The 14,997-nt window shown below is 41.1% G+C and overlaps 1 protein-coding gene across 2 annotated transcripts in view; it reads right to left on the bottom strand.

The window, feature by feature from the left end:
* The window catches only part of Scel (sciellin), a 99,988-nt gene that overhangs the window by 28,050 nt on the left and 56,941 nt on the right, over window positions 1–14,997 (bottom strand). The window contains exons 13-19 of one of the 2 annotated variants that reach the window (XM_021203754.1): window positions 13,768–13,827; window positions 13,398–13,457; window positions 11,362–11,418; window positions 9,048–9,107; window positions 7,314–7,373; window positions 3,303–3,362; window positions 2,032–2,091 (exon numbers count right to left, since the gene is read on the bottom strand). In XM_021203754.1, the coding sequence (XP_021059413.1) occupies window positions 2,032–2,091; window positions 3,303–3,362; window positions 7,314–7,373; window positions 9,048–9,107; window positions 11,362–11,418; window positions 13,398–13,457; window positions 13,768–13,827 (417 nt within the window). The remainder of the gene's footprint in view (window positions 1–2,031; window positions 2,092–3,302; window positions 3,363–7,313; window positions 7,374–9,047; window positions 9,108–11,361; window positions 11,419–13,397; window positions 13,458–13,767; window positions 13,828–14,997) is intronic. The other variant, XM_021203755.1, reaches the window with a different exon arrangement.

Genomic DNA, 14,997 nt, shown 5'->3' with positions numbered 1-14,997 from the left:
CCATCCTTTCATCTTAGCTCCAAACTTTGTCTCTGCCACTTCTTCCATGGGTATTTTATTCCCTATTTTAGTTACTGGAACACAGACACTCTCATTTGTTCACAAGGTATTTTCTGTTTGCCTTCACAATAGTGGCAGGGTTGTGTGGTTAAACATATTATTTTGGCTTCTCATACCTGATTTACTTGTTCTTTGGACCTTAGAGAAAATCTGCTGGCTACTGGTCTGGTCTATACAAGCTTGGTTGTTAGCTACACACTACTAAACGGCATCCCTCTTCAGAGACATGGGAAATGGCCACAAAGAAGGCAAATATCTATATACCATCCATATCTAACTCAATTCAAGTTGACATAGCAAGGTATAGTTATGGTCTGGTTATATTTCTTTGTTTACTTGATGTGGTATGTCACGGGTATAGTTCTTTCTATATGAAAGATAAATAATATGTTTAACTTTTCTCAATGAACCAAATGAAATTTTTTAAAATGGTCTCTTGGACATAGGTCAGTGGGAAACACTTGGTGCATACACAATGGTCAAGACTGTAATTTGGATTCCTAGCACTCATGGAAGGCGGATCTGGAGAGGACAGCAGATTCCCCCACAGCAGGCTGGCTAGCTAGGTAAGCTGAATTCTAGCTAGACTAGCCTAACCTAGAAACTTTGGTTTCAACTGAGAGACTTTGCTTCAATAATTTAAGGTGGGAGCAGCCAGGGAAGACACACTGACAACCTTTGACCTCTACATACAGGCAATACATGTTGGAGTCCCACACAGAGGTCCATATACACAAGGGAAGTTATATGTACATGCATACCATTCACACACACACACACACACACACACACACACACACACACACACATGACTTCCTAACTTCTGAATCGGTTGGGTTTTAGTCAAAGAGAAGCTAGGGAATAAAGGGAGAAAAAGAAGCTTTGCTCATCTTCAGACTTCTACATCAGCTACCTGGTTTTAGAACATCTTTTTAGGATGTGACCTTAGCCCTTGGGAATTTCCATGAGTGTGGAATACAAATTCTACACTGGAGTGAATTCACCACTCTACTTTGAGGAGTTCCTGTCTCCACCACACTCCATATGCAGGGAGCCTGTGCAGGTGTTTCCGTGCCAGCCTGTAGTTTGGGAACACGTCTGTTTCTTACATTGCATCCCTTCTCTAGGACAGTATAAAGCATTTCTCTGAGTTTTAAGAGTGAGCCAGAGAAATGGATGTATCTGGAGGATATCATCTTTAGTGAGCTAACCCAATCACAAAAGAAGTCACTAGATATGCATTCACTGATAAGCGCATATTAGCCCAGAATCTTAGAATACAAGATACATTTTGTAAAACACAAGAAAACCAAGAAGGAAGACCATCGTGTGGATACTTCATTCCTCCTTAGCATAAGGAACAAAATACCCATGAAAGGATATAGGAACAGAGACAAAATTTAGAGCTAAGATGAAAGGATGGACTATCCAGAGAGTACCCCACCTGGGAATCCATCCCATCATCAGCCACCAAACCCAATCACACATGCCAGCAAGATTCTGCTGAAGGGACCCTGATATAGCAGCCTCTTATAAGGCTATGCCAGTACTGGCAAACACAGAAGTGGATGCTCACAGTCAGCTATTGGATGGAACACAGGGCCCCCAATGGAGGAGCTAGAGAAAGTACCCAAGGAGCTAAAGAGGGCTGCAACACTGTAGGTGGAACAATAATATGAACTAACCAGTACCCCCTGAGCTCGTGTCTCTAGCTGCATATGTAGCAGAAGATGGCCTAATCGGCCATCATTGGGAAGAGAGGCCCTTTGGTCTTGCAAACTTTATATGACCCAGCACAGGGGAATACCAGGGCCAAGAAGTGGGAGTGGGTGGGTAGGGGAGCAGGGAGGGGTGGGGGAAGGGTATTAGGAACTTTCGGGATAGCATTTGAAATGTAAGTAAAGAAAATATCTAATTAAAAAAAAAAGAGTGAGCCAGAGAACAGGAGAGAGAAATTTTTGTAAGCCTTACCCTTGGTTAGCTCTGTTCCTTGCAGGAACCCCTTTGGTGAAATTGTCAAGACTTGGACCCCTTAAGAATATAGAAGAAATACCCATATCAATTCCATTAGATGGTTGAAATTATTTATTAAAACCGATATACATTTTATTATAAAATATTTACAAAAACCGTGACAGCAGCCATTTTGCCGAAATGTAGTGATGGAATTGATTCTGGAACTGGTGTCCGGAGAACCAGTTCTTCAGTTTCATGAAAAGCCCAAACAAACTGCCTAGCCTGAGGAGAGACCTAGACGCATGTCTGTGGGCGCAAGCGTACAGTGCTCGCTCCTCATCTGCACCATCCTTCCACTAAGAGGAGCCAACCAATCACAAGGTTTTATTAAGAAATAGCTTGAACCTAAATGGCCAAAGGTACCTTCCCTGAACGGGAAGATCACAGACAAAGCTCTCCACTCTCAGAGAACGACGTTCATAATGACCACTTCTCGGGGGAACCTGCCAACTTAACTGATGACCGCACCGCACTTACAAATGCTGACTAGAATGAGGCCGAACAGGAGAGCGCGTTAAATCTTACACTTGGAGTCTTTTTTTTCTGCTATTCTATTCATCCTTATGAAATTACTGAGATCTGTGGAACTTTAAACAGACCAACCAAAAACCCGCTCAGTAAAAACGGAATGAAATCAACTGGCCGTTTTGCTTTGAGTCCTATGAATCCGCATGTCCTTGAGATACCTCTTACTATTAATTTTTGAAAGAAATCAATACTGGTCAAAATCTTCAGCTTACAGGAGTTAAACTTTAATCCTTATACAAATCATTGGCATACTGGCTTGGTTCTCAATAGCTTCTCAAAGCAAACCCTAACATTGGGGCATGATTGAGATTTTTTTTTTTCATTAGCTTATTTTGGAACAAGGCAATTGTTTACCCCAAAACTTATCCTGACTCCAGAAGCATTCATCGTTTTTCTGTAGCTACAAATAAATGGTGTTTTAATAATAATTTCCATTTTCAGCGAGTTTGTTTTAAAGAGACAGTGTAACTATTACTCCAGTTGATCCTTCTTGCTTTCTGCTGTCAATGCTAGGATAAGCCCATCCTCCTCACACTATGGCTGGCGAGCTGCAGCTCAGTGTCCCTGTGACCTGCTCAGAATCCCACCTAGGAAGCAAAGAGCTTCAGGTTTCCTGGGCCCCAGGATCCCGGCCCTTCCTTTTGTAAGTGCTACATATTGATGCAGGAAAGAAGAGAGGTAAGATATAATTCTCTCACCCATTGCTGCTTCTGTTTACTTCCGGGGTGACTTTGATAAGATTGTCAAGACTCTGGCCCCTTTAAAACATTGAAGAAATGAATTGGTTAATGGCTGAATAGCATGAAACTATTAATTAAAGCTCAGAAACAGAATAACCACACATTGAGATCACACCAAAGAGTTAAAGGTGACTGTGCAGGAGTGGAGGGATTTGCAGTTATTTTGCAGTTATTAACTCACTGAGTGAGACTTATGCAGACATTTGCTGTTAGAAAATTTCACTAGAGCGCTGCCTATTCTGGTGCATTTAATGGTATCCTGTTAACCACTGCCAAGTATACAAAACAGTTTTTAATTAGTTCACATACTTGCCTCATAGAACATTCCAGAAAACATTCTCTCTTGTGAGTAACCTTCAACATGTGTGAAGCAAACTTTCTAAAATCCTTATTTTGTTAACACTTATTGGTAAGTTTTTGTTACAAAACTACATTAAGATAAATGTACCGATTTGTTTGCAATGCACTCTATGCAACCTGGCATCTACCTACCTTTGGTACTTATACCTCATTAGAATGAGACACATTGTACCTGATTGTTTTAGAAACAAACAATAAGATGGATTTCTGAAACATACCAAAATGTAAGCCATATTGGCTGGAACACGAACTCTGTAGTTACTGAAAACACTTGCACACTTTGCTGTTGGCCTTGACTATATGCCTGCTTCTGATCTGAATGGAACGAAGCATCTCTTATTGCATATGCATATGCTTTTCACATACGTCTCACTAGCAAACACTCCTCTGATCTACAGAGGATGCCACATGGGGAGAAGAGCCTCCTCGGGAGCAAGCTTTAACCCTCTCTCCTCACTTGATGACCCCACAAAGATGTCTCTGAGGTTTCATCTATACAACATCAAAGGTACAGTATTCAGAAACAACCAGATGTTGACCCATGTTGACTGCTTGATCCAGATGTCTCAGGATGTGATACTCAGACTAAAGATGCAAAGATAATATGTGCGCGTTCATTATGGCAATGACAGAACAATTGGTCCCACAGGAACAACAGCTCTACTCCAGATTAGCCCTTGTTTTTCACCTAAATGAGCCCATGGAATTTGTATCATATGGTCTTAGGGAAAAAAAATTCCCAGGTTAAAATCACAAGATTTTGGTGTTTAAATAAACAACAGATCAGCAAGATCAACTTGGAGAGTGTTGGTTGAAGAGTTGACTTATGAAGACTTCAGTCTCTTTAAACATTGAACGAATCCCATAATGTACAAGATTATTTAAATTCTTGATGCATAAGGTCAATAAAGAAAAGTGAACTAAATAATGTGGTGATCTAATTATTATAACGATATACTATTTGAAGTGTAACTGATTGAGTCATTGTCTCACAGTGTATACATCATCAGTATTTATACATTCTTGCAGTCCGCACATAGCAAAGACCAATGAACTAGGCTCTGCCAAGTAGTGGGATGTGTGTGCAAGACAGACACAGAAGTAGCCTACTTGGGGCTTTCATTCCAAACTGAGGAAAGGTGGGACACAGACAAACATCTAAATGAATCTTATAATTTGTCAGTTAACTAATGTATGTTGAGCTTTTAAAAGAGTATTTTGTGTTTGCAATACAGAGGACAAGTGAAGGTGTGTGACTTAATCACATTCAGTAGTCAGAAAATGGCCCACTTGAAAGGAAGACAATATGGCGACAGTGTTCCAGAAAATGGGAGCCATAACGCAAGAATGAACCCTAAATGGAAAAGGTTTATTTGATAGAACTTTATTGAGGAAATTTAAAAAGCTGTCTCTAAGCATTAAAGTTCTATTCCACCTGAGATGGAAAACAGCGAAAGCTTTTTAATGAAGAAGAAAGCTTACTCTCTGTGTGTGTGTGTGTGTGTGTGTGTGTGTGTGTGTGTGTGTGGTGTATGAGCACATGTACATGTGTGCGTGTACACACAGAGGTTGGTGTCTATAGCATCTTCATGTTGTTTTTTTGAGACAAGGTCATTTTACCGAGTGCAGAGCTCACTAATTCGCTAAGACTAGCAGAGCAGCTACCCCCAGGCAGCTCCTGTCTGTACCTTCTTAGGACTGGAATTTCAGACCTGTGCTGTGATGCCTGACTTTTTCAAGGAGCTGAGACTTGAACTCATGCTTGTTACCGACTGAGCCCCTAACTTTATATTTAAAATATCTACAGAGTCTTATTACATAAAACATAAATTAAAAGTACTATCCTTAAAAGCACATAGAAAACAAACACATACAAATATGAACACATATATCACATATGTTCACACATGTACATATGTTCATGTATATATTCACTCATGTATACATACACACATGAGCACCCAACCACTATTCATGTATATACAATAATACACTTGTAAAAAATACATACATGCACACATTTGTGTACCTGCATACTTACACAGGCGTATATCTCCATGTGTACACACACACATATGCTTATATAGGGATGCACACATGCAAGCAAGTATTCAAAACATACACACATATGCATATACCCAGTCGGGTACACACATACCCATTTCAATATATAAAGAATAATAGGTCACAATTTGAAGTGCTCTAATAAATATTAAATAGGAACGTAATTTTGGATGTCAAGATGAACTAAAGTATATGTAGACTGCCTAGCCCAGTATGAACAATAATTAATCTGAATGTTTTTTTCTAACACTGACTTCTGATTCATGGTTTGTCTAGTCCGTGCTGAGCACATGCGTACTGTGACTCCTCTTTATTAGATGAGTGTGCTAGCTAGTTTCATGTCAACTTGACACAGGCTAGAGGGACCTTAATTGAGAAAAATGTCCCTAGCAGATTTGCTTGTGATCAAACCTTTGTGGCATTTTCTTGACTGTTGATTGATGTGGATACACCTATTGCTGGTGCCACCCCTGGGTGGGTGGTCCTGGGTAATATAAGAAAGCAGGCAGAGCAAGCCACAAAGAGCAAACCAGTAAGCAGCGCTCTGTCATTGCCTCTGCACCCGTTTCCACCTCATGGTCCCTGCCCTACTTGCTCCTACCCATACTTCCCCTAGAGATGGGTGTAATACAAAATTGTCAGGTGAAATAAACCCTTCGTCCCTAAGTTGCTTTTGGTCCTCGTCTTTATCACAGCAGTAGAAAAGTACCTAAGACACTGAGCAGGTGGGTCAGTGACATAGTTAGCCAGAGCTGAATTTGAATCAAGGCTTCCAGATGCCCTGTTCACACTAACACCTCAGTCACCTGAGCCACGGACAGAGCCAAACAGGCCAGGGCTTCCCTCTCAGCAAGTGTGCGAGACTTGCTTGTTTTGCCTTCTTCCCTGTGAGGTTGTGCCTCTGACTGTGCCACGTGACCAAAAGCATGGCAGCTTGGCAGTACATGCAACAGCTTTGGTTAGCTGAGCCTTGGCTCAGCCAGCTTAGCCTTTGGGACATTGCTGACGCATCTCAGAACCAATAAATACTATCGTACACAGAATTAACGGAATGAAAAAGAGTTCATGCAATTGTTTGATACACCATCTTCAGCTACACGGCAACAAGTTCAGTTTTAAAATACAGTTCACATGCACACTATCTAGAATACACACACATACATACAATATTCATATATAGCCATGCATACACATATATACATATATACTCCTATGCATGCCTCTACTAATATACCTCCAGACACTTTTATGCATATACATATCATACATACACATACACACTAATACAAAGAGAAATAATATAGCCGAAAACCTTAGTTAAAACTGTCTTGTAATTTCTTTAAATTACTAGACAGCAAACATCACCAAAGAACAAAATGCTAAGGACTCTGTATATCACTCATATCAGACTGCTTAATGAAATGTGTTTGAGAGAATAAAGGAGCGGTTTGGGCTTGAACGTCAATTCACTATCCCAAACATAAGCACTAGCTCTCGGGCGTGCTTACAAATAAATGCCTGGCACAGGGGCATCAGACGTCTCACCTCTTCATATTTTTATTTGTGTCAGGGTTCACTTTAATCAGTCCATCGAGGTCTTGTTTTCTTTGGAAAAGAAAATGAATTCTAATCAATGTCATGAAAACAAAACACCAATCAGATGACTAATAGCTCAGAAATTACTAAGTGATAAATGGAAACGCTCTCTACACCACTGAACATTTAAAGTTCTAAATGTAAACGACAGTTCTCATGTCTCAAGCTGAAGCTGTTTACAGTTGGTCAATTTGCTAACAGCACACACACACACAAACACACACACATACACACACACACACACACACACACACGCACGCTCGCACGCACATGTATGCACTGTCTGTTCTGTTCTCAGAATGGAAGCACACATGAGACTTCTTACTAAACAAAATCAGCCCTGTCTTCAGGTCCATCTAGCTAGATCACTTCTAAGGGGCCACAGTGAAGTCAGGTGAGTTAAATGAAGTTTTCCCCTAGGAACGGACTGAATACAAATTGCTACTGAACAAATTGATACAGTCTCTTTTTTTGTTTGTTTTAATAAGAAAATATTGATAACAATATAATAATTTAACTATATTGGAAATACTACAAAAACAGCATGCCTTCATATAAACCTATTGATCATGCCCATGTCCTATCCTTTTGAATATCTTTTGTCTCAAATGTTTATTTTCGTATAAGATCACTTGTAGGAAACATAGTGACTCACTTCTTACCAACTCTATGTGCTGTTCCATTAAAAACTCAGAGGAGCTATGCTCGAAGCAGGCAGTGTGAGTGGGGTGGGGTCAGGGCCAGCAGAAGTAGAGATTGGGTATGATGCCTGCAGCAGTGGGTCCTTATTCACATCCAGGCACTGGCCCAGCCTCTCCCTGGACTGCTGGTTAATACCACCATCCTCAGAGGAGGTGACTTAGGGAGCCTTAGTCACAGCTGCCTTGGCAGAGGAGGTGACTTAGGGAGCCTTAGTCACACCTGCCTTGGCTGTCTCTGTTACCCTGGAAATGGACTGCAGAAACCAGGTAAGGCTGCTTTCTTTAGATAAAGTCTACTTTCATCAATCCTTAAAAAGAAACCAATGCCAAATCAAGCAGAAGAGTAACTCAGTATTAAACACTGAGACAATTATCTTAAAATAAATAATTTATGGACAATAAGCATGAATGGCCATATCTCCCACCTTTATTTGCTAACTCCATACTTTAAAATATGGTTGTGAAGCTAAAAAAAATCAAATCATTTGCCTTCTGATTATTATGCAGAAACCAGAATTAGAGACATTAGTGAGACATACCCAGTGCCGCTTTCATGTCCTTTGGGATTGATCTTCATGACACTGTCAAGATCTTTACCTCTTATGAAAAGAATGTTTGGATTAGTTTCATGACATTTCTATAGACGATATCATCAATTCTTATATTTTTAATGACTAACTCATTAAACTATTACTAAGTTATTATTTCATTGGAGAAAATTATTATTCTGATATAAAATTTATTTTAGTATAAAATTGACTACATGATATAGTTAAAGTAAATCTCCAAGATTTTGTTGTGCTGTATATAAATATGTTTAGATGCAATCACGATACAGTCTTCAAACTGAATAACAGGACTGCAGAAATAAGACATGTAAAATCGAGGACAGGTTTGAAGCTGTGACTCCCTCCACATTACGGAAGTCACCAGTTAGTCAACAGAAGAAGTCTGAGACTCAGAGACATCTAGAAATTCTTACCTTCTGCCGCTTCTCTCTGCCGTGGCATTTGTTCTGATAATTGATCTGAGATCTTGGCTTCTTTGGGGAGGAAAAAAAGTCATCAAAACTTTATCAGCACCAAGGAGATAGTGTCTTTCACACATGGGAACACGCACACACAGACCGCGGCTGAGTGCTCAGAGCCAAGCCAGGTGGGATCCCAGCACAGAGGGGGAAGTGGACAACTACATCCCATCTCTAAACAAGAAGCTACCTCTGATCCACAACTGCTTGCAAAGGGTAAATTAGTTTTCTCCAATGGAGTGTCACTGGGTCTATAAATCACACTTAAGGGAGGCTCCATGCCCAGCAGCAAGTGGTCAACACAAAGTGAACTCAGTGTTTTTGTAGAATTTTTTGTTTTCGTTTATGTCTTATATTTGGCATTTTTTTTATCTTATTAGTCTTTTGCTTGTATATTATAGTTTTTGATTTTGTGTTTTCATAGGATGTGTGTGTGTATGTGTGTGTGTGTGTGTGTGTGTGTGGTGTGTGTGTGGTGTGTGTGTATGTGTGTGTGAAGTGTGTGTGGTATGTGTGTGTATGTGTGTGTGGTATGTGGTTTGTGTGTATGTGTGTGTGTACGTGTGTTTGTATGTGTGTGTGTGTGTGTGTGGTGTGTATGTGTGTGTGGTGTGTGGTGTGGTGTGTGTGTGTGTGTGTGTGTGTGTGTGTGTGTGTGTGTGTGTTTTCTTATGCTTTTTAATTGGGTTTTTTTCTTCTGCTTTTTTCCACCGGTTTGTTTTGAAATAAAGAGAAAGAAGGAAAGAAGGAAGGAAGGAAGGAAGGAAGGAAGGAAGGAAGGAAGGAAGGAAGGAAGGAAGGAAGGAAGGAAGGGAAAGAAGGAAGGAAGGAAAGAAGGAAAAAAGAAAGAAAGAAAGAAAGAAAGAAAGAAAGAAAGAAAGAAAGAAAGAAAGAAGGAGAAAGAAAGAAGAAAGAAAGAAAGAAAGAAAGAAAGAAAGAAAGAAAGAAAGAGAAAGAAGAAAGAAAGAAAGAAGAAAGAGAGGTGTTGAGGAGGTGGGGGAATCTGTGATGAAATGGGGGAGAAAAAAAAACAGTGATCAGAACAAATTGTATGAATTTTCGATTTAAAAAACTTAGTCAGTTAAATTACATGCAGTATTTGTGATAGCCTCTGAAAACCATTGTGCTATTGACATGAGCCAAGGCCACCTGCGAGAAGGGAGCCTCAATTGAGAAAATGCCTCCAGATGACTAGGCTGCAGGCAAGCCCGTTGGCCATTTTCCTGATTAGTGACTCATGGGGGAGACCCCAGGCCATCATGAGAGGTGCCATCCCTGAGTTCTATAGGAAAACAGGCTGAGCAAGCCAGCGAGTTGCACCCCTTCATGGCCTCTGCATCAGCTCCTGCCGCAAGGTGCTTTCCTTGTTGGAGCTCCTGCCCTGACTTCCTTGGATAATGAGCATTGCTGAGGAAGTGTACGCTGAATAAACCCTTTCTTTCCTCCCCAAGTTGCTTTAGCTATGAGTAAACCTAACTGTGGAAATGAGAAGGTGCCTGAATGTTTCTAGATATTTATAGAAACAACTGACCAGAAAGACCTTTGCTTTATTTACACTCGGACTATCTTTGTTTATGTGATGTGTCTGTGTTTGCGTCTATGTCACGTGTCCATGTGGGTACATGTGCACAAGTGTATGCATGTGAACCCCAGAGGTCAACATTAAGTTTCTTACTTCACTGCTCTCTGGTTACCTTTGGGGACAGGGTTTCTCGCTGAGCCTGGAAATCACAGATTCAGTTCCAATGGCTGGTCAGCAAACTCCAAGCATCCCACACCACCTCCCCTCCTGTCTCCCTCTCCTAAGTGCCAGGGTTTCGGATGTTCCACACTGACCAGGTTCTCGAAAAGGTGCAGAGGATCTAAACCTATATCCATTCGCTGGCACAGCAGGTGTGTTAGTGACTGAGTCATCTGTCTCCCCACCCCATCTTCTCGCTTTTTAAGTTCATTAATTTCCATAGTGGTTCTGGATTTGAACAAGTTTAGATCCTGTCTCTCATTTTGCAACTTTCCCTTACATTTCTTGATTTTTCACATTAAACATTGACATGTGTATTAATTATTTAATAAAACACACAATGAAAGATTTGGTGGCAGATATGTATGGCCATCCTTCAGAGATGGCACGGATTGTATTCCCTTTGACCCACCATCTCTGATGCAGCTAAAGAGTTTATCTGTGGCAGAAAATAAGAATAAAGCTCTGAGTTCTGATAAGGCCTGAGAGGCGAGAGAAAGAATCCCACCAATGAAGATGTCTACTTACCCTCTGTCAGGGTCAACCCTTTGGTTGATTTTCTTAAGACTCCCGGAGGCTTGATTTCTTTACAGCATTGAGATTGAAGGGGGAAAAGCATTTGAGAGAAACTCAGTGGTATGATCAGAATCTCTTAGAAGAGCTGTAGATTTCTCACAGCACGAATGAGATGCAATCAGGGCCTAAAGCATTCATAATTCTTAGAAATACCTAATTCAAGTGGTGACACCTTGATATCAAGATATCAACCACCCTACTCAGTTACAACTCAATCAGTTTAAAGGCAAACCTTCCCACCAGGCCTCAGCCTTTTCTTTTGGGAGGATAGACTAGACGGAGGATAAGTTTAATATGCCAATGAAGATCTTTGTCCTCTTTAAGCATAAAAACTCATTCGTGCTAGGTAGAAATCAATTATTGATCAACACATTAAATGGGAATATTTTGAGAACTTGGAGACATTGTGTCCCTTAAAGGTTGCCTTAAAAGGACTAAGGCCACCCTGAAGAGTGGAAATAACCCTACTCTAACTGCAGTGCCTTGTGCAAACTGATCACATAGAGTGGATCTTTCATGAACCAGAAACTAGAGATTGGCCACACTCATAATCCTGAGGAGATGAGGCAGGAGGACTGTGTGTTTGAGACTAACCGGGGCTAATTGACAAGATCCTCTCTTAGAACAAAGAATTGAAAGCTAATCCCCTAACACTACACAACCAACTGAGTGCTGCACACTGGCATTTCCACCTCTGATCGGTTTCACTCTGATTAACAGTTATTGGTATATTAAGCTTGTTCACTGTAGCAGATGGGAGAAGGGAATAAGGACAAGAAATGAGGACACTCTCCCTCCTATACCTACCCGGTCACCTCCTCCTGTATCACTCAGGTGTCATTGTGCGACATTACGAGTCACTGCCCTTCCTCCTTCACAGTCCACACCATGGCAGGGAAAGCTCACTCCGATTTTTGTATTTTCTAACATTTGTTTGGAGCTCTCTAAGTTCCTTGTCTAGAATCTCACGTTCTCCTCTAAAACACAAGTCGACTCTGTAGAACTGCTTTCCGCCCGAGTTCTCCATTTGGAGGCAGTCACCTATAAGGAACCAGCACGCCTGTGTGCCTCTCACTGAGAGCACTTCCCATCACACAGACTATGCTGTGTTATACATCAGAAAACTGGGAATGTACCTGACAGGGTTGCCTTGGAAAACTAGGGTACCACTCCATGCACACACTGGCACAGACAAATGGTTTGTAAAAATAAATGTGACATCAGAAATAATTGTCATCTTAGAAAAGAAAGTTTAATAAATCTAGCCACATACAAAGTAGGTGGCCAGTCTGGGGAATAAATGATAGAAGTCTCATAAATCCTTAACCCCTGTCACTCTTCACTGCTCAGAAATTTTATTTAATGAAACTGATGGGAATTTGGTTTCTTCCAATATTTAAAAAAAAAAAATCAGTAATGAAGAGCCAATTTTCTGGCTTGTCATTATCAGTCTAAAATTGTGAGATTTTTTTCTCTCAAAAGCTACTAGTTTAGTTATTAATCATCACTTTACCTACTACAAAAATCTTCAGTGTCTTTCAACATTAAGATACCTACGCCAAGATCAACATATGAAACGTGACCAAGATTCCATCGAAGAAGTGCCTTTTGTCATCTAAAGATGACAGTGGCCAGCAGCTCCATTCCCAGAACCAACGTGCTTTGTGGCCAAAGTGCTTAGTCCACAAGCTTCCTAAGGTACCAAGTTGGGTCTCTTTCATTTCTGTCTATGAAAGTGCGTAAGGAGGTCACCCAGGTCGCACACTTCTCCTTATAGGATGAGGAAACAAGCCCCTGGAGGTTAAGCCAGTTGACTAGGTCACTGACATCATGATGGTCGCAGAGCCAATATTGAAACACCAGACTTCCTGAGACTTACCCAGAACTTGTGCTACCAAACCTCCCGACCCTGGCAGAGAAAGGGGCTTCCTGATGACAACAGAAGACAATCAAATGACTCTAAGTGGCCTGACTTGACGGACTCTTACCCTTTGCCATCTCTGTCCATCTGCGTGTTCATATAGATCAGACTTTCAAGACTCTGGGCTCTGGAAACAAAAAAGAATTGCAATTAAAAAAAAACAAAAAAAAAAAACTGTGAGATTGTGTGGTATCTTAAAAGGTCAACTCTAATAAACATCTTCTATGAATTGCTCATTTTCTCTCATTGAATGGAAGAGCAGAGATCATTCCGGGCAATTATGTCTGAACCAAATGTGCAATGCCGAGAGAGCTTGCCCATCTGCTAGAGTGCTCGCCTGCCAGAGGCTGCGGCTCCCTTCCCACCACCGTCACCATCTGAAGGAGCCAGGCAGGAAGTCTGGGACACCGGCTGTCCAGAGCAACAGGCCCACTTACCTTTTGTCCAATTGCTGTGCCTTCAGGTTTGCTCGGAAGAGGCCGTCGAGACCTTGATTTCTTTAAATATATAGAGTTTTAAAAACTCTCATCAGTAATAATCACAGATGCTTAACTATAAAAAGCATACACCAGCTTTCATGTAAAGTAGAAGCTGCCTGGGAAAGATGAGCTAGAGTTCTGGAAATTATTTTATTCCACACGGATGTTTTCCTGAACTTCAACTTAAATTACAGTAAACCTGAGAGAAAATGCAGCCAAAGAGAGAAGCTGGGGCTACCCAGGCTGTGTTGACTGTTGATACGCTGTTTGGATGCATGACATGTTTCCTTTTTATTTTATTTTGTATTCTTTTTAAACAGTTTTGGTTTCATATGTCTTTATGTGTCCGGGTGTTCTATCTGCCAGCCTGTCTGTGAATCATGGGCACCCCTTGGTGGCTGTAAAGTTCAGAAGCCATGTTGTGGGTGCTAAGAACCAAACCCAGGTCCTTTGAAAGAAATGCAAGTGCTCTTAACCACAGGACCATTTCCACAGCCTCTGTCTTCTTTCTTTACATTATTGAAACTAACATGCAATCACACATCCTTTTCCTTTTACTCTGCAATCCCTCCCGTGTACACTTCTCCTGAAAACTGTAGACTTGGTTTTAACATGAATCAGTACTTTTTATAGATCTATCTATGATGCAAGATCATGATGGATCTCCTGAAAAGACCCCGCGACACTGATTTCACATCCACATGCAGATTCTCAGGTGATGCTGGGATGCTGTTGGTCAGACATTTTCTGTTGTTCCCCCAGTTGCTCCACTGCCTATGCCTTCTGAGGTCAGCCACACCCATTCACCCACACCCGCCTCTGCGACTCCTGATCTAAAACCTCAGGTCTGTAAAGATGAGGAACCTGCGGGGCAGCAAATCTAGGTGACTTGCTGTCTTCAAAACAGCATATGGGAACCATATCTCAGAGCCTTAGAGCAAGGAAATCAGTGGTCACATCGTTTTTGGTCCTTCCCTTTGGTATTTGCCGACCCTTTCTATCTCTGTCATTCATTTGTCTCTCCTAGAATATTTTGTCTTGCAATTGCAAGTGATTCAAAACTAGGGGATAAAAACAAAGATATTAGTGGGTTCTGAAGTAACTAAACTCAAAATACTCAGCAATCAAATAAAAGTGTGTGTGTGTGTGTGTGAGAGAGAGAGAGAGAGAGAGAGAGAGAGAGAGAGA

This window comes from Mus pahari, chromosome 8 (assembly GCF_900095145.1).
Source record: "Mus pahari chromosome 8, PAHARI_EIJ_v1.1, whole genome shotgun sequence".
In the NCBI taxonomy this organism is placed as follows: domain Eukaryota; kingdom Metazoa; phylum Chordata; class Mammalia; order Rodentia; family Muridae; genus Mus; species Mus pahari.
This window is presented reverse-complemented; position numbering and strand designations above follow the sequence as displayed.